The sequence below is a fragment of the Vigna umbellata genome, chromosome 6 (assembly GCF_029865625.1).
Source record: "Vigna umbellata cultivar VRB3 chromosome 6, Vumbellata_1.0, whole genome shotgun sequence".
Lineage (NCBI taxonomy): Eukaryota > Viridiplantae > Streptophyta > Magnoliopsida > Fabales > Fabaceae > Vigna > Vigna umbellata.
This window is the reverse complement of record NC_142170.1, coordinates 12,271,906-12,294,098: the sequence shown is the minus strand read 5'-3', so window position 1 is coordinate 12,294,098 and position 22,193 is coordinate 12,271,906. Positions and strand designations below refer to the sequence as shown.

Sequence of the window (22,193 nt, the reverse complement as noted above, 5' to 3'; positions counted from 1 at the left end):
TAAAAATAACATTTTTCTAGTATAAACCATTTTTGAGAATTGGTTTATAAATAAATGTCAATAAAGCATTTCCATCTTCAGACGTATAATATATAAAAACTGTTGAATAATAATGAAGCACACTTGATAAAATTTATAAGGAATCTTATTCCTGGGAATGAGAATACTTTGAAAATATTTAGTTGGGAATGAAAATTCCCTTGGCAATGTGTTTTTTTTTTTCAATCTTCTATTGGGAATCCTGCTCTGTATCAGTGTAAGGATAAAGATGGTTATTGCAGTTATATTTATTTTAATTGTAGGATCAAGTCCAATAATTCTCAAGGTGTGCAGAAAGAAAAATTCAACTTCTATTTGTTTAACTGCGTTTATACTCGAATGTATGTATGAATGCGAGATAGGTACGTGAACTATGAAGGCTATAACAAGGGCTAGGGTGCTTCGCTGCATGCTCTTTTCTTCTACCTCTCATTCTCAGCACTTTCAATTTCGCAACGATATACGGAATAATCTGGAGCCCAAATATCCTATCAGTGAGAATAACAACTTTGAAGAAACCATTGATGTTTTATGCCAGCAAAAGCGCGTCAAGGAAGCTGTTGAGTTGCTCCATCGCATTGATCATCGACCCTCCGGGCGTGTGTATTCCACCCTCATTGCCGCTTGTGTTCGCCACCGCATTCTTGAATTGGGTAGAAGGGTCCATGCCCACACCAAAGCGTCTAACTTTGTTCTGGGGGTTTTCATGTCTAACCGTTTGCTCGACATGTATGCCAAATGTGGAAGCCTTGTCGATGCCCAGATGCTGTTTGATGAAATGGGTCAGAGGGATTTGTGTTCTTGGAATACCATGATAGCTGGATATGCCAAACTTGGCCGACTCGAACAGGCTAGGAAACTGTTTGATGAAATGCCCCAGAGAGATCACTTTTCTTGGAACGCTGCAATATCTGGCTATGTTAGCCATGATCGGCCTTGGGAAGCTCTGGAGTTGTTTAGAGCGATGCAGAGGTGTGAGAGATCGAATTCAAATAAGTTTACCTTGTCCAGTGCCTTGGCCGCTTCGGCTGCCATTCCTTGCTTGCGTCTTGGGAAGGAAATTCATGGTTTCTTAATAAGAACCGAGTTGAACTTGGATGAAGTGGTTTGGAGTGCTCTGTTGGATTTGTATGGCAAATGTGGGAGTTTAGATGAAGCTAGGGGTATTTTTGACCAGATGAAGAGCAAAGATGTTGTTTCGTGGACTACGATGATTCATAGATGCTTTGAAGACGGAAGAAAAGAAGAGGGTTTTTCATTATTTAGAGACTTGACGAGGTCAGGTGTTAGACCGAATGAGTATACATTTGCTGGAGTTTTAAATAAATGTGCCGACCATGCTGCTGAACACCTGGGAAAGGAGGTTCATGCGTACATGATGCGTGTTGGGTATGACCCGTGTTCATTTGCAGTGAGTGCCCTTGTTCATATGTACTCGAAGTGTGGGAACACTAGAGTTGCAAGAAGGGTGTTCAATCAGATGGTTCAGCCAGATTTGGTATCATGGACTTCTCTAATTGTTGGGTATGCTCAAAATGGTGAACCAGATGAAGCTCTTCATTTCTTTGAATTACTACTCCAATCCGGCACCAAGCCTGATCAAATAACCTTCGTGGGGGTTCTCTCAGCGTGTACTCATGCTGGATTAGTAGATAAAGGGTTAGAATATTTCCATTCAATAAGGGAAAAGCATGGGTTGATGCATACTGCAGATCATTATGCATGTGTTATTGATTTATTGGCACGATCTGGACGATTCAAAGAGGCAGAGAATATCATTGATAACATGCCCATAAAGCCTGATAAATTCCTTTGGGGATCCTTACTTGGAGGATGTAGAATACATGGGAACCTTGAACTGGCTAAACGAGCAGCAAAAGCATTATATGAGATAGAGCCAGAGAATCCGGCTACGTATATCACTCTGGCTAATATTTATGCTAATGCTGGTCTATGGACGGAGGTAGCCAAAGTTAGAAAGGATATGGACAATAGGGGGATAGTGAAGAAGCCAGGTAAGAGCTGGATTGAAATTAAAAGAAAAGTGCATGTGTTCTTAGTAGGAGATACATCTCACCCAAAAACAAGTCATATACATGAATTCCTAGTAGAACTCTCAAAGAAAATGAAGGAAGAAGGCTACGTTCCTGACACAAACTTTGTGCTACACGATGTGGAGGAGGAGCAGAAAGAGCAAAATCTTGTTTACCACAGTGAGAAACTTGCTGTTGCCTTTGGAATACTTTCAACTCCCCCAGGAACTCCAATCAAGGTGTTCAAAAATTTAAGAACTTGTGTAGATTGTCACACTGGCATCAAATACATATCAAAGATCGTTCAGAGAAAAATAATTGTGAGAGATTCTAATAGGTTTCATTGTTTTGAAAACGGAATCTGCTCGTGTAAAGACTATTGGTAGTATTCCATATCAATAGACGTGCCAAGCATGGAGTGAATTGCTGTCTTGAATCCATGGTTCTGAATACGCAGCCTCTGACATTAGTTGCATTGGTCAAAATCTTTTTCCTCCTTTCCCTATCGTTTACATGGTGCTGTTTCCAAGCGAAGCTCTTGGTTACCCACTGCACCATATACCAAATGATCAATAAAGATCGAAAAAACATTATGCAGGAATAATCAATGATAAATGGGATCTTTTACAGATATATTATTTATCAATGTCTAACGTAATAACAATAATGGTGGGGGCCATATGTTCAAAATTGCAGTATTGACTACTGGCACGGTGCCGCTTGGCATGCTTTGTTGGCTTTTATTTGTTGGTTCTTAGTTACAGAGGAAGTGGTGACTTAGCAAGGTGTCAAATGTGGCAAATTTTCAGACAATTGTGTACTTTTCGTCAATGCTTTTCAATTTTTTATGCTAATTGATGCAGTTGGTGAGCATTATGACATGTCACATGTGTGGTTTGCCCACTCCATTAGCTGGGAACAGTGAATCAAGCTGTATGGCTCATTTTTACCTCTACATAACATTATAGTGAAGTGAGTCATATTGCACTTGCAATCTCAGAACCCGCTTTTTATTTATCCTTACATGCAACTATTTTGAGCCTTGTGTAATGTGAGATCCATTTATCTGCTCAATAAATTTTGTGGCAAGCATTGTAATAGATGTATCAGGTCATGTCTCCGGGAAAGTGCCTCAAAATGCAGTCTCCTATGTAGGCACTTGCTCAAAATGGAGATTCAAATCATTTGAAGGACAATTCAAAGCTGCAATGGAGGTAATTGACACCTGCTAATGTTTGAAGTGGAAGGTTTCAGTTCAGAATTGGACATTCAATATTTAAGATCATGGATAGTTACATTATACAAAATTGGTTTGACTTTAACTTCAGCTGCAGCTAGATTCGTGGATTTTGATATCGGACATAACAATAGAAAGAGCTTGAAAGGATTTTCAGTGGGGAAGATCATTTATAGACTGACCAGAGCCAAAAGATGTTTATAGATTGCAATATGTACAATTCATTTTCTCAAACAAGGTTGTTACTTATGTCATGATTTTCAGAAATGTGTAGAGGTGACTAGGAAAGAGATTTTGTGTGGTAATTTCAAGGACTCGTTATTTACTTAATACAGTAACTAGCAATTTTATGATGGTATAATCTCCGTGTATACTGTGCAAAATTATAACAGGCAAAGAGTGTGTACTAACACAAGGGAACCTTGATTCCCCAGTTCATTCCATTAAAGAAATTGATGAGTTAAAATTAAAAATAAACACGATTTTCTTTCCCTTTTGAGAAAAAAAATAGTAGCGAAGTAGTATTGTGATCATTCGTTATTTATTCTAGAGAACTGTATGTATGTTTAGGATTCCCCCTCATAAAAAAAGGTTGCACAATGAATTGGAGGGAGTTGCTTTCTGTACTCCGAAAATTGCTTGTTGCACTAACTTGGAATTATTCTTTTATCTTCCAGATTAACCCATCCTAAATGTAGAAAACGTAGAAAAACATTTTTTGGTGCTAGAGGTAACTGCTTTATTGGAACTCCTAGAGCAAAACAGTCAAATAAAATCAGCTACCTCATTGGCTGGTGATAAAATACTCAACAGCATGTGATTATTTTTCTATCCAATGTAAATAATATATAGAGGTGTCAATTTGACCTATGACCTCGAGTTAGTCCTAACCCATTCTTGAAAAAGCTCTCTCTTAAGAAGTCCCTCAAATGGGGCCAAATAAAAGCCCCAACCCCCCAAAGCCCTCTCTCAAGGGGTTAGGATCAGGGTTAAGGTGGGTTTAGTCCACTAAATTTTTTTTTGGAAACTAAACTTCAACATTTTTAATAGTAACTATTAAAAGTACTAAATTTTATATTGATGTAACTGATTTCTTATTTCAAATTATTAAATAAAACTAATTAATTATAGTATAATAGAATATTTAATATTCAAAATAATCACTTTTTTAAATAATTAAAAACAATTGCAAACCACACACTTAATTTTATACAACTAAATGGTATTACAAATTCATTTTACTGAAATATTATAAAAATGTTTTATTTTGTTGTCAATTTTAATAAAATTATGTCTTATGTGGCAGACACTAATTATTAAAAAATTATATATAATTAGTAATATCAAAATAACTCCAAAGAGAGATAATAACATTAATTTGATTTAATATTTACACTGCTTTTACAGTTCTTAAAAACAATCACTGTTTTGTTTCCTCGACTTCTAAAATATCACTCAATATGCTTTTAATTACTTAAAATTAAAAATAATTCAAAAATTTATTATCTAAATTTTTTTGATCAAAAATAGTATTAATATTTTATGTGTAAATTAAACTTATGTTTTATTTTGCTTTTTTCTCTGATAAATGCTATAGTGTTTCAATTCTTTAACTAACACATTAAATAATTTATTTTTAACTTTCAATTAGAACACATAACATAAATCTATGTTTATGTTTATATTTATGTTTATGGCATTTAAAATGTAAACATTTTGAGTGAGTAGTACGACGAGATTGAATTCTATGGGTGAATACAACTTTAGTCTGCACAAGGTTTATGAGTTTTTTCTTTTTATTTATTATTTTTGTTATGAACATGATTTGTTGAGTATAAAATGAAAAAGAAAATCAATTATATTTAATTTTTTTTTCAATAACTTTCTAAGAAAATAAAGAAGCCTATTTTTTTAAAATTAAGAGCTTCAATTAGAGAAAATCTTCTCTTAAATTTCAATTAGGATAATTTTAGATAAAAAGTTAATTTCTTACTTATAGCTTAAAAAAAAGTGAACTTAAATATTTAAATTTTAAATTTATAAAATGATCCTTTAATTATGTACTTAGAGAATCTAACTCAATAAATATTGTCATTTTGCTTTTGCTTGATTTTAGAACTCTCCTCTTATAAAGATTTAAATTTATTTTCTATAATAACTATTTTTGTAACAAATTAGGAGTTAATTATATTTTTTCTTGTATTCAAAAAATGAACATTTTTTCTAAAAATAAGGCTCATGGATTGGTCCTGGCCCACATGACTTTTGAAAATATTTTGGCCCCGTGGACTTTTTCTATGAGGGGCTTTTTGGGGGTGTTACTCCCTCCACCCCCACACGTCTCTTCCTCCACCTCCCCAATTTTCTAAAATGCCAATTATATCCTCAAAAGTTAAAATTTTTTATTTTTATTATTTTAATATTTTAATTTATTTAAAACTTCTGATTTACTTCCCTCTGCACCTCTTCCTCTCTTCCATTTTCGTTTACCTTTCTCTCTTCCGTTAAGCTTCTTCTCCACCTATAACAAATTCATATTTTAACAAAATTATTACGTTTAAAAACTAACCATATATAACATTTAAAATTATAAATTTAAATATAAATTACTGTAAATAAAATAAACAAATAAAATAAAAACGAAACGTAAAAGGAACACTGCCTCTGGACGGATGACATCCTTCAACGGATGTCAACATCCGTTGAAGGCAAAACGGATGTCGACATCCGTTTTGCCTTAAACGGATGTCGACATCCGTTTTGCCTTAAACGGATGTTGACATCCGTTGAAGGATGTCATCCGTCCATAGGCAGTGTTCCTTTTACGTTTCGTTTTTATTTCACTACGTTTTGCGGCTCATGCAAGGATTATAGGCTTGGATAATAAAAGGATTATTGGAAGTATGGGAAGGATTTAGGGTTTAGGATTATTGGAAGGATTATGACTACGTACCTGGAGAGGAACCACGACAAGGACACTACACCATAAACGCACTGCACCACGTACTGCACCGAGAACAAGAAGAAGATTGTTTGATAATTCTTTTCACGATCACCAAGCTTTGTAGAAAAATATTTTACTCATACAAGAAACTACGTAGGTTATCAGTGAAATATGTTATAAATGAATAAAATTAAAAAACAACAATTTTAAAAATAAAATTTTACTGAGGGACAAAATAGTAAAGGAAAGGTGGAGGAAGGGGCAAAATAGTAAAGGGGAGGTGGAGGAAGAGATGTGTGGGGGTGGAGGGAGCAACACCCGCTTTTTGGTCCTGTAAATTTTTTGGCCCCAACCCACATGGATTAGGGCCAATGTAAGGAGGGCCAAATTAATAAGTCTAGTAACATCTTATCCGAGCATGACTGTTATCGTTTATTTTGAAAAGGTTATGTTTACTCAAAAAAGCTTTTCTCTTGCTCCAAATGCAAATGTTATAAAGCTGTCGTTATTTTGTCCATTTATTTTTTAATAAAAGCAGATGTTCCGACAGATTAAAATTGTAGCATTTTTTGCTTCGGAATTATTTTATATTAACATGGACATTGAAAACTTTTTTTTTCATCATAATTACAGTATAAATCTCTAAATAATTTCATAAATAAAATCAAGGTTTTTTCCACAATATAAAATAATTGATCTAAAAGCCACATTAACCAGACAATTGATTTTCAAGCAGATTAATTTTATGCAATCAGTTTGAATTATGATTCCCTTTTCACGAATCCAAAAAAGAACTCCACACTTTTCTTCTTAAACTCTTGACATGAAATAAGCAAGATTTGGAATCATTATTCTAAACAAAATTTGCCTCCATAGTTTCCCTTTAAATTAAACAAGTCTTAAACTTTTGAGAGATCTCAGACTCAAATCTTATCCCCCGTTACCATTGTTTCGAATATTTCCAATTGTCAGGACGCAGGGACAATTCTTTCCGAGAAACAAATTTTGTACAAGACCTACTAACATTTTTTTTCTGACGACTATGCCTCTTGTTTATATCCTAAACTAAACTATCTTACATTGCGGAATCACCCTTGTGTTCTCATAACTATCGACTTCTGTCTTCCCATCCCTTACTGAACTCTTCTCTATCAGGTATTGATCTTCTCAACTAAGTCATCCAGTATCCCTTCAGCTAATGATTATGGAAAATAGAAAATATGTCCATTCAGGGAACCACAAGTAAGATTGACAACAGTTTGCAGCAAGTACCAGAGGAATAGTTGCTGGCAGCTAATGAAAGCGTAATTAAACTCATTCAGATTTCAGACCGCAATGGATAAACTCTGTTCGAACCCCATAACACCCTCATGACACCAAACTTTGTTTCAGCCTCTGCAAATGTAGTGCCAGTGGCTTCTGATGGATAGGGTAGCCGCATGCCTTTATCAGCTTTGAGCTCAGAAACATCCACAACGCAGGTGGCTGATTCCTCCAAACTCTTCCCATACCACTTACCATGCACCTGAAACACTTTTCCTCTGCCAAGTTCATCACCTCGTGCACCAACAAGCATAACATACTGACCTGCATTGTAACGACCAAATTCTGGAGAACCAAGATCAACAAATCGAGCCAGAGAAGGCTCTGGTTTATTATCGCCTGAAGCTATTCTCACAGCAAGTGATACGTCACCTGGACTCTCAGGTGAGTCATAGGACCCAGGTACTTGCCCTCTTTGCTTTTCCAGGACAGGATTGTCAACATCACCTCCTGCTGCGCGAACATCCCTAGCTGTGCGAGCAAGCCTAGCTTTGCGGTTGTTCAACCTAATACAACAAACATGAAATCCAATTACAAATCAATCCGGATAATGCCAATTGCTTAATAATTAAGGCTTCACAACCGAGTTGCATGTAATGTTTCAATATCCAAGAAATGCACAATAATATTGAAGAGACCAATAAATTCAATGCTCTGCTCCCCATCCCAACTAAGCATTATTAAAATATAATTACAAAAATTATTTACCTACTAATAGTTTAGAGCTTTGGATAAGATAATAAACAGGTCTCAATAATTTGTTAAAGAAATCTTGATATATGATATATGTCCTGAATTCCAACAAAAGAGAATGTATAACAAGAGAAACAAAAAATACAAAATTAAAAAACTATATGATAAAGCTTCATAGAGGCATACCAATTTTTAAGCTGTGAAGATGTAACCTCGGAACCCTGGAAAACATAATGCAAGAAAGTATCAGGAATTATGTCAATCAAATATTACTCAAAAATGTTTATTTGCTTTTAACATACATGCACACTTAGTTTTTCAGCCCATGATTGAAGTGAAACTGCATTTCGCTGCATGTCAGGCTCATCTTTGAGTGCCCTCTCAATCAGCATCACCTGTTTATCATTCATTATTGTTCGCTTCCGTTTTCTCCTTTGTGAAAGCTCAATCTTTTCATCCTCTGGATTTTCCTCAACCGCAGTTCTTTTAAGACGTTCATTTGATTTTGAAAGTTCTCCAATATCCATATGATCAACAACATTCTTTCCTTTTGCAGAACTAGTATCTGAACCACTTGTTTCAACATTCTGAGCATCCTTGTCCATATCTCTTGCTCCTCCTGATGCACTTTTACCAGGTATGCCTTTATCATCCACCTGATTTTGCCTATTTAAGCCCTTGCCTTGATTTGTCTCTTCAACTCGGGTATTATGTTGGTCCATGTCCGGAAATGAAGAATTCTCAGACATTCCTTCCTTGAAGTTACCACCCTTCTTATTAAGATCAGCATGTTCTTTTTCAGTTAAAGCTGGTGGACATCCCCCTGCACTCTGTGCCTCCTAGAGGAAATCAAACTTTTTTTTGAGTTACTAAGTTCAGGACAAGCTACATGCTAACCTAATAATAATCCAATTTGAGAACAGTTTTACTTGTATTTTATTATTTGACAGGAATTTTCTAGTTCTAAAGGAGATATAATTTTAATTACTTTATGAACAAAAATGTAAAAAATACAATTTGATCATTAAAATGTTAGTAAAAAAAAACTTGCATATACCTGATAATGTTCATTGATGTTGAACTTAGAAATCTTGTCCCAAGACAATGACTCCTCAAATTTGCTATCCTGAGTTTTCCCAGCAGAATGATAAAGGCACATTTATACAAGAACATGAAACCATCCGAGTAAAAGAGAAAAAGATATATATCGGAAAAAGACATTAATGTTTCAAATTATAGGAAAAAGATTTACTTGGACTTGATTTTCCCCAAATCCATTAGCTGCAAACAGTGATTGTAATTCACCAAAAAACACTCTGCAAGCAATTCACAAAACAAAGTTATTTGTTAAACTAACATGACATTTATGACAATACAATTCGGGACATTAGGAGCTAAAATAATTACAGAAAAATAAATGGCAGATAGGCTTAACCAGGGAGCAGAAGTGACTGGGGATGGGGGAAAATGAAGGTGAGAGGGAACAAAGTCACCCAAAAAATATGAAAAAAAGAAATGATAGAAGTAGAAGTCGATTTCCAAAAACATTTGTTGTGAATAGTTTAAAACTAGATTTATTAAAATTTTGGTTTGATTTTTTAATGTCTGGTCCATCCCAGCATCAGATTTACAAATTGCAGACCATATTATTGCAGGCGCAATATTATACTTGCATAGCTACCCACAATTGCAATGTAAATTTTAATCACATGAACTGTTGCAATGGAGCAACAAAATCGCAATTGGACTGCAAAATGACCTCAACACCATTCTTTAAACTATTTTGTCACAGAAAACAACAGTTCAGACTTTAATTAAAATGAATAAAAATATATACAACCTTGTAAAGAAAATATGTCAATAATTAGAATAATTATAGAATTGCCTTTCGCATTTGGTGCAACCATATAATAATTTTACACACTAGCTCTTGCCATCTGCATAACAGCTGCAATGATCACTCTCCTCAGCATGATAGTTATTCTTGTTTCTCCAATCTCCAAATAAATTGAGAAGATAGCAATGCAATTATTTTAATTTTTAAATACTTCTTACTAAGTAAATTTAGAAGGGGTAGAAAGAAATACCCAAAACTGACTAAAGTTAATTATTGGAAGTCTAACATTGACTAGAGATAAAATCAATTTATATATATATATATATATATATATATAAAAGTGAATGCAAACCTCACCTTACAAACCAGTTTCATAGGATTAATTTAGGCCTAAAATCCACCTCTTAACATGGTATCATAGTCATGAGTTAAAGTCTATCCTAACGAGATTTGTTGTTTGTTTGGCATATTGTTCCATATGCTATTGGACCACTCATTAATGTTTAGTCTCACGAGAAATATATACCTTAGCGTGAGTGAGGTGTGTTGAAAGCCCTACATTGACTAAAGATAAGGTCAATTTAGAGTATATAAGTGAGTGTAAACCTCACCTCACAAGCCGGTTTTGTAGGATTAAATTATGCTTAAAGTCCACCTTTTAACATGGTATCAGAGTCATTGTTAGAACCTATCCTAGCGAGATTTGTTGTTTGTTGGATATATTGTTTCACTAGCTATCATGCCACTATCAGACCACTAATTAATGTCGTCTCACGCTCGAGATGTATATATATCTCGGCATGAGGAAGGTGTGTTGGAAGTCCCCTATTGACTAGAGATGAGGTCAATTTAGAGTATATAAGTTGAAATATCACCTTACAAAACCAGTTTTGTAGGATTGAGTTAGGCTTAAAACCCATTTATTAACACTAAAATATATATATATATATATATATATATATATATATATATATATAAATGGTAAATGCTCCAAAATCAGAAGAGTGTATTCTATGCCATTTTGTGTATATGACATAATCTCCATTCGAAAATGAAAAAGAATGTTCAAATCAACATAATCCTTAAAAAACATTCCTACAAATAAAACCAAGAAGGTTAGGTTCCTCAATTAGCCTCAAATCATTTTCCAGTTTAATCAAGTGGTATAAAGAGCTACCATAATGCTCATGCATCACACTCAACCCCACTTATATTCCTTATACATGCATAACCACTTAAACAAGAGTTTAAAATCTGTCACGCTAAAGGCAAAGTACATAGTGCTACAAAGAAATCTAAAAGAAGGTAACCTTAAAAGTTGCACATCCTCCACATTTAAGAATTTTGGAATCAAAGATTCTGCATGACTTAACAATGAGCCTACAAAAAGTCATTACAAGTAAGAAAATAACCATATGTTGCTCATAACTCCAAAATAAATAATTGAGAATGATTATTACGAAGGTTTTTGCAAGCAATGGCAGCTTTAGGAGCATCAGAACCAAAAGAAAATCCAGGTAGCAAGTTAGATAGATCCATTTGAAGGCACTCCATGACCTTGAGAACAAAAAGGTTCCTCTCCTGCTCTGGGGATTAAAATTACGAGAAAAAAAAGACAAGGATAAATGGAATGTGGAAATACATATACCGGTAAAACAATCAAATATGGCTCAGAAATTTTGGGAATACTGACTAAGAACCAACCTTCGCATATGTTGGGAACAAAACAATGAAGGTTTGCAAAGAACTTGACAAACAATGATGTCCTATGATGTGCATAAGAAGCCTTAGGCATGCTGTTAGGGACTAGGTTGAATTCCAAATTTGTAGCTTTTCTTACATCTAGTGTAGTATTATCTAAAATCCATCCAACTGCAGCAAATATATCATATTCAAGACTGGCATCTTCCTCCATCTCTGGCAGATTAGATGAACACCAACAGGATAAAAAATCTCCATGGGAGAGTGAAATTATTGCTGTCAGAACTTTAGTCTGGAATCACATGCAAAGGAAAAAATCAAATTTCCTATGGCTGATTGTAATATATCTAATAAATCAAGTAAAATATCATAAAGCAGCAGTTATAAATGAAAAGATAAAACAAGGAGTGCATATTATCTTGTCTCTAATTAAATTTAGAGTAGTTTTACAAACAAAACAGAATGATGTTTATACCACCTAACACTATGTTTACAGCAAATTTGATGTGTATGTGTAGTCAATGATACTAAAACAAGTCAACACTAATATAAAATGGACTTACAAAACAAAGTATCATGTAAGATCGAAAGTTTGAATCATCAGAGAAGATGTCAGCAAGACGCATTGCATTGAGCTGTACAAACCCCATTGGGTCACTTCTGTCAACAGTGAGATGCCCTGGATCTCTTCCAAAAGCTTTCTTCAACAAGTCAAAAACCTACATCATTCATCGCAAGTAATAAAGAGATTGTCATGCTTTGTGGCATTGATGCATACTGCAGACCATAAAAGATTTGTACATTACTCAATAATCCATATATGTTTAGTACTCAGAAATCAAAACCCAGTTTATAATCAAATGACAGGAAGTAGCAGAAAAAGTTGGCAACAATTTTCATTGGTTATCAGAAAAATCTCACCAAAACTGCTTCCTTGTCTTGAATAGTTTGCAATAAAAGCTAACAGCAGAAACCTAACCTCTAATGCAACAGATTTAGCCAAATCCAAACTTCGTGCTGAGCTAGCTACTTCATCAAGATAAGAAATGCTTTCTGCTTCACACAAACTCAGCAGCTGAGTAAAGAAAGCAGTGTTGTGTTGTTAACAATATGCATAAATTATAAAGTACATTAAAAAAATCCTCTATTTGGTCCCCCAAAGTTAGATGTGTCACCTAGTTAGTCCTTCAACATCTTATATCACCAAATTAATTCCTCAAATATTTAAATAATAACCATATCTGTCCTCCAAATATTTTGTCAATCTATTTATCCCTCAAATATTTAACCATCACTAAATTAGTCGTCTTAAAAATCTACAATGTCATCATTTTTGTCATTAAAGACTAAAATGGTGACAAAAAGATTCTAACGGCTAATTTGGTGATAAATTATCTTTTAGAAACTATTTTCGCAGAAAAATCTTGTGAGGACAGAATGGAAACAAAAACTAATCTTTGATAGACCAATTTGTAGTCAAATAACTTCGGATGACTAATGTGATGACACACATAACTTCATAAAATCAAATTGAGGCTTTTCTAAAGTTAAATCCAATGAATTATAGCAAATTTTGTAATTGGACTCACAATAGATAGTATTTTTGCCTTTAGCCTAGAAATAGCAGCCATGACCCTGGATGGAAAAGATGGCTGAATGTGTAACTTCAAAATGGATCGAGCCAGAAAAAGAATGCTTCCCTTTTCACATAATTCCTGTAAGTGGAGCAAAAACACATGAGCTCATGCAGATATATATACATATAGAGCTCAACAGCTCATCAATGAACCAAATCAATGCAATGACCTTAAGCATATCCACTACTGACTGTTGAAAGTATCTAGTTTGTCAAGTGGAATTTCCAACACCTAAAACTTTTACTTCTCCCTCTATATAGTTAATGCCACAACACAGTAACTAAGTTGGTAGATTAGCCAACTCTAAAGCAGATTAACAAAAATCATAGAATTTTGGAACATAGAATTCAAAGCATTTTATGAAAGAGTTCCAAAACCTAAAAGTATTCAAGATATAAGGAGAACAATAGAGTATTCATACTAGATAATATGGGCATAAAAGAAGGGCTGCTTATAAATATTAAAAGAAATGAGAACATTATTGCTTTTATAGGACTAGCATTAAAACTTCTAAATCAGAAATTTGAACTCTAATCCTCAGTGTTGACTATTCTAAGAAAGCTTCTTCTCCATAGGATCCTCAGTGTCAATCCAGTTTAATTAAAAAAATTAACTGGTGAAGGAAATAAAATGCATAAAACAGTGTGATATTTGACGGAAAAAAAGTACGAAGAATATTCCATTAGATCTAGACGCAAATAAGCACATACAAAAAATTACCTAGAGGTAGGTCACTATTCCGTTTTAGAAAACTACCTGTTATTATCAACAGAGGTGTCAAGTGTTATACCATCACGCAAGAAAAACTCATGGTTGAAAATTTATATCATAAAAAAAATTGGTTGTGATGCCTAGAGAAAGGTAAAGCTGCTAAGGAAGAGGAGAAGATCTAACAATAATTTTTCCAGGGAAGTGGAAAAAAAAAAGTGATACAAAAAAAAAATTATCCTTCTTAGAAAGGAAAAACTACCAACCAACTAAGAAAACAAAACAAAGTGTCAAGCACCATGTAAATAGACAAAGAGACTTGATAACATGTGCTAGCCAAGCACAACAATGAGTAAAAATGTCCAAAATTGACACACTGCTACGTTTTTGGTTGTTTCTCAATTAAGGGGGAGAGGGTCGTTTTGAAGGAGAGTAAAAAGATGTAAACTGCTGGTGACGTTTTCTTTCTAGAAGAAAGGCATATTTACATAACCTTAATTGAAGGAATTTGGCTAGAATTTGTTTACGTAGGTACCCAATTTCAATAAATTATATAACAACCAAGACAGGGGATGCAACCAAGCTCCTTGTCTCCTATCAAACTCTAGACGAATTTTGTCAAGTATAAATATACATTCAGACATATATCTATATATCTATATATCTATATATATATATATATATATATATATATATATACACACACATACATACATATATTCAGAGACACAGATTTTCCTTTCCATATTTAAGAAGATTGTAAGATTCGAAACCTTATTCTTTAGCAGGCGCTCCTTAAACAATTTCTGTTGGCAAAGTGCCTGAAGAAACTGCAGAGAAGCTTCACACTGCTGGCAGAGATAATAAACTATTTGTTCTGCAGTAAGATTTGATTCCACAGAAACATCTTCTTGATATGCTCCAAGTGTATTCTCAAGAAAACTAACAACCATGCGAACTGATCCAAAAGCTGCATCCATAAATATGTCAATCTGTCATATAATTCATGATTAGCCACAGAACCACAATGTATTACCAGAAAATAAACAAAATAACATAGTTAATAGATGTATTTATTAGACATTATAAAACCATTCATATGCTTTCACCTCATACCTTAAGCTTTTGAGGAGAATTGGTTTGAAACAGAGGTTAAAGGAAAAAAAAATATTATTAGCTGACTGGAAAGAAATTCTAAAATGCATGCAACAACTGGATTGAAAGAAATGATACCCAATTTGTATTGTGTTCGTTTTTATTTTTTAAGTTTAGAGAGCAACAGAAATTTCAGATAGAAAAGTGAAATTTAAGAAAAGAGATATAAATAATGGTGACATTATAATAAGTTTGTTTTTAAAAAATGCAACAAATGGACACTAGCAGAATAATATTTCAGAATCGAGTGTCCAAAACATAGGGTGGAAATGAACTTGTACCTTGGGGTGCGCAAGCAATACATGAACGATATCTTGCCATTGTGTTGAAATGAACCCTGTCAATAGATGTAAATTGCATGCAACAAGAGTTGAATGCAAAAGAGGCATATCACTGAAAGCATGGCATTCCTGCAACATGAGTTAATCTTAATATCGAAACAAGACAGAGAAAGATCTACTGTAATGAACCAAACAATTTAAAACCTTTCTGTATCCACCAAGAACAATTAGCATGTAGAAAACCAAGTCAGTCAGCTGTTCCATAATTTTCACATCATCTAGCAAAATCTGAAATCATATTGTGATACAAAAATCAGAACCACAGCATCACTATAATTTTCAAAAAGCAATACACACACATTGAATAAAGTGTGCAGGGTCATGAAAACTCAAAAATACTTATATTTCTTTGCCAAACAATGACCCCCATATTAGTATGATGTGAACTGCAAAGAAATTAATGTAATAAAAGTAAATATTCCATGCAGGTAAAAAACTCCTACCAACCTAATCCCTTATTTTTAACAAAAGGGCATTATTTAGTGTCCGACCAATGCTGTTCAAACTAAAGAGGAATTTTAATAAATATCGTTCTTCAACATTTAAATAATGTGTCTTTGCCACACACGTGGAAAACACAAAAAATTTTAACAACGAGCAAATAAGATAAATTGTAAACAGGCTTATTAATATTAACCTGCTCGAATTTAGAATTTCGGGAGGCTAAATCACACAAGGAATGCAATAGTCGAATGCCACGTAACAAGTATCTGAACAAGGCTTCATTTCTGACAGCTGACATCAACAGGGTACTGAGATGCAACGGAAGAGATCCCGCAAGTTTTTCCATATCAATCTGTGCATGTTACAAAAAATAACAATATGATAAAAAAAAATATCAAATAGCATTATGAAGTTGAGTATAAGACAACCTTCAGCGTTGATCCTTTTTCAGTAAGGTGCTGAATAGTGAAATTTTCAGAGTCTCTCAATAATTTATTGAGATCCAGAACAGTGACCCCTTGCAATTCCTTCACTGCTGATATCAAGCTTATTGCCTGTTCAAGTTAATAAATAGAAGATATTCACACTCCAGCCATTGAGAATGATAATAGGGGGTAGGAGGGTCTCATGGATCCAAGTTATAATTAAGAGTTAACCACTTGCCTGTGCAGCACTGCTCGATGATTCTTCCTTGGCAATCCTCATTCTTGAGAAACGATAAGAAGACTGGAAAAACAAACATTGCGTCATTATCAAGATGCAACAAAACATGTAAGACACATACATAGATCAAGTAATTAATATCCAAGGGCATGACTTGTAAGCCTAAGATAATAGAACATTTTACAATTTGGAACAGAAGTTGTCAGTTCATGTCAACAACACTAGGAAGAGCCAAAGGCTTGATGGCAGACATTTCTTGCACCCAGAACAGGCTAATATTTCATGAAAAAAAAGTATCGATGAAGCACAAGAATTTTAACTATTTTTCAATGTCGCATCTTGTTTAGTCATCAAAGCAGATTTAACTTCCTCTCCAGAGGGCAACACATGGGCACACCACATGTTCTAAATATGAGATTGACCTTCAGTGCACAGAATTACAAAGCATGAAGCAATTCACCAATAAAACAAATTTAACATCACAAATTCATCTTCAAAGTTATAACGGGGTAGGGGGTTCTCCAGTATTCCGGTCCGACATCTATTACTGCAATCACTAAGTTTAGCATTTATTAAAAAAACTCTTTTACCTATATAAATTTTCGTAATTTTGTTAGAAATTTGGGCAAATCACTAAAGAGATAGTATTTAGTACCCACAGCAATTACACTTTTCGGATACTGGACAAAACATGTAATTTGTCATCAATAATGTTCATCTAGGTCATCCAGCAATCTCCCCCTATGGGACATATAACTTATATAAGATCTCAAAAATGGAATCAAATAAAATACAGAATCATGCATTTAATCCCTTAACCAATCTGTAGAAGATATTGATGTTATCTCAAGAATTTCCTAACCATGCAGATTATGCAAAATGTTATTCTGCTTAAAAAAATGACATAGACAATAAAAGAAATAGATTTATAACTCTTACAGTGTCTCCGAATTTGATAGCCTCAATAAAACCACAATCTAGGTCACAAAATTCTAACCATGGAAAGATTCATAAATCCAATCATGAAAAACAGTGACCAGAGAAAATTGGTAATTACCAAAGCTTGAATATTGACCCAAACGATAAATCTGGTTTCATAAAAGCATCTGTCAGTGTTGTTTGGCACTGAGAAAAAAGGATGCAGCAGCTCGAGAGGATAGAAGGGTTAGTCCAATAGGGTTCGTATGATGAGAAAGTCTAGTCGAGTCTTCTAGTATGTCTTTTTATACACGTAAAACGTAAGCAATTCATTTACCATTTCCCAGTGCAAATATTGACTCATTAACATAACATTCTTATACTTAAAATTACGTTAAATGTTTGTAATTCTTAATGAGAAATGGGAAAATTCTAAATTTTGATATATTCTAATTTTTAAATTTAAAAAATTGATATAATCGTCTTAACTTAATACTAAATATTTTTTTAGTATTAAACAATACTTCAAACATTTTAATAATAAATCATTCAAACATCCGTTTAAAACATTATTTCACAAGTTAAAAATAATTTTAATAATTAAATTAAAATAACTATGTTTATTTATTTTTAAATTTTAAAAATTAAACTATATTAAAATTTGATATATAAACACATTTTAATTTTACGTTAAAATTTAAAAATATATTTGATTTTTTAAAAGATTATGTTACACGTGTTTTCAATTATTTACATATAATAAAGAATTTTGTTGGTTATAATTTTATTTTCCTTTTAATTGTGAACATTTCTATCTTTTCGTTCTTTTAGCAAACAAATATTAACATGAACCTTTCAACAGGAATATTTATTTCAATTAAATTTCACATTAGAATATCACCCTAGTTTTAATTAAATTTCATCCTTGTTTGAACTTTTGTAAACTTCTTAACAAGAATACCAAAATTTAACTCTTTAATCAATGTTCAATATTAATAGCATATAGTTATTGCAATATGTTTTAATTTATAACAATTAATAGAGGTGATTATTATGTTTGTTTGGTGTATGCAGATTTTGTTCAAAATTATCCTTTTAAGATATATTTGTTTCTTCTACTCTCACGTGAAAGATTTTAATACCTACAAAATTATCTTTAATCGAATTATATTTTATAATTTTCATTAAATATAAAACTTTGTAGATTTAAATATATAATTAAGAATTCGTAAAAGTAAAGGGTGTTGTCAACACTAATCTTAACTAATAAGATGCATGGTTTATCGTTGGTGTATAAAATTATGAATATGTAATTGTGCATCGCGTTAAGTGTTCTTATGTGATTGTATGTTGGAAAATGTTAGGTTTGCAGGTGGCTAGAGTTTCTTGTCATTTCATAGATGAGTCTAAGAATACACATTATATGAGTTTGTTAATATATTAGTTAGATTAGTAACAATATGTTAGACGAGTTTATTTCACTCACATAATAGATGAATCTATTAATATACATTAGACAACTCTCTCAATTCTATGACGACATTATTAAAGTTTGTTTATATACCAAGTAGACGAGTCTTACAATGTACATTATTCAAATTTGTTTATATACTAATTAGACGAGTCTAACAATACATATTAGACGAGTACGTCCATATATTAGTTAGATGAGTTTAACAACACATATTGAATCAGTTTGTCATTACATTAATTAAACAAACATAACAATATACATTACATCAATTTATTCGTACACTAATTTATATTCGTAGTGAGTCAATACTACATATGCTTTACACATGTTTAGTTTCTATTCTATTTTTGCACATGTTTTATTTTTTTATTTTTACAAAGTCTACTATTTATATTTTCATAAATATAAAACATTGTTAATGATAAATAAATCACTAAAAATATTAAAATGACAAAAAATAATCATATCAAATGTGAATCCAAAAAATCCAATTTACATCCACAAAAAAAAAAAGTCTCCAACCCAAAAAATTAAATTTGCATCCATAAAAAAATATATCTCATATTGAGTAGGAAATAATAATAATTTACAAGAATAAAAATAATTCTAACAAAGTTAAGTAAAACAACAACTACTATCCATGTAAATGAAAAAAAAAAAACTAGTCATCCTGTCTTGATCAAGTTAACTAAAATTAAATTAAAAAATACAAAGAAAGTAAATATGAATTTAAAAAATATAATTTTTTATTCTTAACTAAAATTTGGAATTTTATAATTTTAAATATCTTAATTATTTTGCATAAATTTCTATGATTTCAATTCCCTTATTTTTTTTTTTAAAATAACACATTTTATCATAGAATGTTTTAGATTATCTAAAAGAAACAATTATCTCTTAAAATTTCCCATCCAGATGTATTAAAGAAAATAGAAATATGGGAAAGGTAGAAACAAACACCACATTAGCTCTTTAATCATGTTACAAATATCAAACATCCTCAAAAACTAAGATTTCAATTTCTACCAAAATTTCAAAACTTCTAAGAAGAAAAAAAAAACAATTTATTTTTCTAACCTCACCATTCTTGATTTCTTGGTCTCCATCTTTTATTTAAACCAATCTAACAACTTCTAACCTATCACAGACTAATTATTATAATTAAGAATTAAATATAATTAAATATAAAACTTTGTAGATTTAAATATATAATTAAGAATTCGTAAAAGTAAAGGGTGTCGTCAACACTAATCTTAACTAATAAGATGCATGGTTTATCGTTGGTGTATAAAATTATGAATATGTAATTGTGCATTGCGTTAAGTGTTCTTATGTGAATGTATGTTGGAAAATGTTAGGTTTGCAGGTGGCTAGAGTTTCTTGTCATTTCATAGATGAGTCTAAGAATACACATTATATGAGTTTGTTAATATATTAGTTAGATTAGTAACAATATGTTAGACGAGTTTATTTCACTCACATAATAGATGAATCTATTAATATACATTAGACAACTCTCTCAATTCTATGACGACATTATTAAAGTTTGTTTATATACCAATTAGACGAGTCTTACAATGTACATTATTCAAATTTGTTTATATACTAATTAGACGAGTCTAACAATACATATTAGACGAGTACGTCCATATACTACTTAGATGAGTCTAACAACACATATTGAATCAGTTTGTCATTACATTGATTAAACAAACATAACAATATACATTACATCAATTTATTCGTACACTAATTTATATTCTTAGTGAGTCAATACTACATATGCTTTACACATGTTTAGTTTCTATTCTATTTTTGCACATGTTTTATTTTTTTATTTTTACAAAGTCTACTATTTATATTTTCATAAATATAAAACATTGTTAATGATAAATAAATCACTAAAAATATTAAAATGACAAAAAATAATCATATCAAATGTGAATCCAAAAAATCCAATTTACATCCACAAAAAAAAAAAGTCTCCAATCCAAAAAATTAAATTTGCATCCATAAAAAAATATATCTCATATTGAGTAAGAAATAATAATAATTTACAAGAATAAAAATAATTCTAACAAAGTTAAGTAAAACAACAACTACTATCAATGTAAATGAAAAAAAAAAACTAGTCATCCTATCAACATGTCTTGATCAAGTTAACTAAAATTAAATTAAAAAATACAAAGAAAGTAAATATGAATTTAAAAAATATAATTTTTTATTCTTAACTAAAATTTGGAATTTTATAATTTTAAATATCTTAATTATTTTGCATAAATTTCTATGATTTCAATTCCCTTATTTTTTTTTTTAAAATAACACATTTTATCATAGAATGTTTTAGATTATCTAAAAGAAACAATTATCTCTTAAAATTTCCCATCCAGATGTATTAAAGAAAATAGAAATATGGGAAAGGTAGAAACAAACACCACTTTAATCATGTTACAAATATCAAACATCCTCAAAAACTAAGATTTCAATTTCTACCAAAATTTCAAAACTTCCAAGAAGAAAAAAAAACAATTTATTTTTCTAACCTCACCATTCTTGATTTCTTGGTCTCCATCTTTTATTTAAACCAATCTAACAACTTCTAGCCTATCACAGACTAATTATTATCTCATCTACATTTTAATAGTAAGATTTTAATTTTAAACAAATAATTAATAAATAAAATACTTAATAATCAAATGCACAACCTTGCATGTTAATGTCTCTTGTAAATTAAATCTCAATTAAATTAAAACAAATACCTTGTTATTCACACATTAAATTAAAAATAAGCTGCAAAAACTATATAGTTACAAATAAGTATCATTTAATATAGCGCGTGTAAATCTTAATTATTTGATACAGAAACAAACACCAATAAATATTAAATATATCTAATAAGAATTAAATATATTAAAGTTTCTTAGTTGTTTTGTTTGATAATTTTTTATTATCATTAATTGAAGTGTTTAAAAAGAGAAAAGCAGTTGAATTACCTACCTGCATTGATTTTGGATGAAACGTGAAGTGTCACTAAAATGCTTCCGTT

General features: G+C 31.8%; 2 protein-coding genes across 4 annotated transcripts; one reads left to right on the top strand and one right to left on the bottom strand.

The window, feature by feature from the left end:
* The first annotated feature begins 175 nt into the window (after nucleotides 1–175).
* Nucleotides 176–3,670, top strand: LOC124830822 (Pentatricopeptide repeat (PPR) superfamily protein). Its single transcript, XM_047304669.2, has one exon. It carries the CDS (start codon nucleotides 413–415, stop codon nucleotides 2,456–2,458), a length of 2,046 nt encoding a protein of 681 aa, XP_047160625.1. The 5' UTR covers nucleotides 176–412; the 3' UTR covers nucleotides 2,459–3,670.
* A 3,431-nt stretch (nucleotides 3,671–7,101) lies between these two features.
* Nucleotides 7,102–17,962, bottom strand: LOC124830820 (sequence-specific DNA binding transcription factor ATNDX). 3 transcript variants are annotated; one of them, XM_088092696.1, is made up of 19 exons: nucleotides 17,813–17,962; nucleotides 16,756–16,818; nucleotides 16,521–16,646; nucleotides 16,286–16,444; nucleotides 15,793–15,876; nucleotides 15,589–15,717; nucleotides 14,926–15,144; nucleotides 13,397–13,522; nucleotides 12,787–12,882; nucleotides 12,371–12,526; nucleotides 11,811–12,099; nucleotides 11,567–11,692; nucleotides 11,417–11,486; nucleotides 9,522–9,585; nucleotides 9,327–9,395; nucleotides 8,572–9,108; nucleotides 8,456–8,490; nucleotides 7,949–8,082; nucleotides 7,102–7,840 (listed from the first exon to the last, which is right to left on the bottom strand). In XM_088092696.1, exons 2-19 carry the CDS (start codon nucleotides 16,795–16,797, stop codon nucleotides 7,572–7,574), a joined length of 2,730 nt encoding a protein of 909 aa, XP_087948822.1. In that variant the 5' UTR covers nucleotides 16,798–16,818; nucleotides 17,813–17,962; the 3' UTR covers nucleotides 7,102–7,571. The 3 variants fall into 3 exon arrangements, with proteins under 3 accessions (XP_087948822.1, XP_047160619.1, XP_087948821.1); XM_047304663.2 differs by having other exon boundaries at nucleotides 7,102–8,082; XM_088092695.1 differs by lacking the exon at nucleotides 17,813–17,962 and adding an exon at nucleotides 17,695–17,746 and having other exon boundaries at nucleotides 7,102–8,082.
* Nucleotides 17,963–22,193: the final 4,231 nt, after the last annotated feature.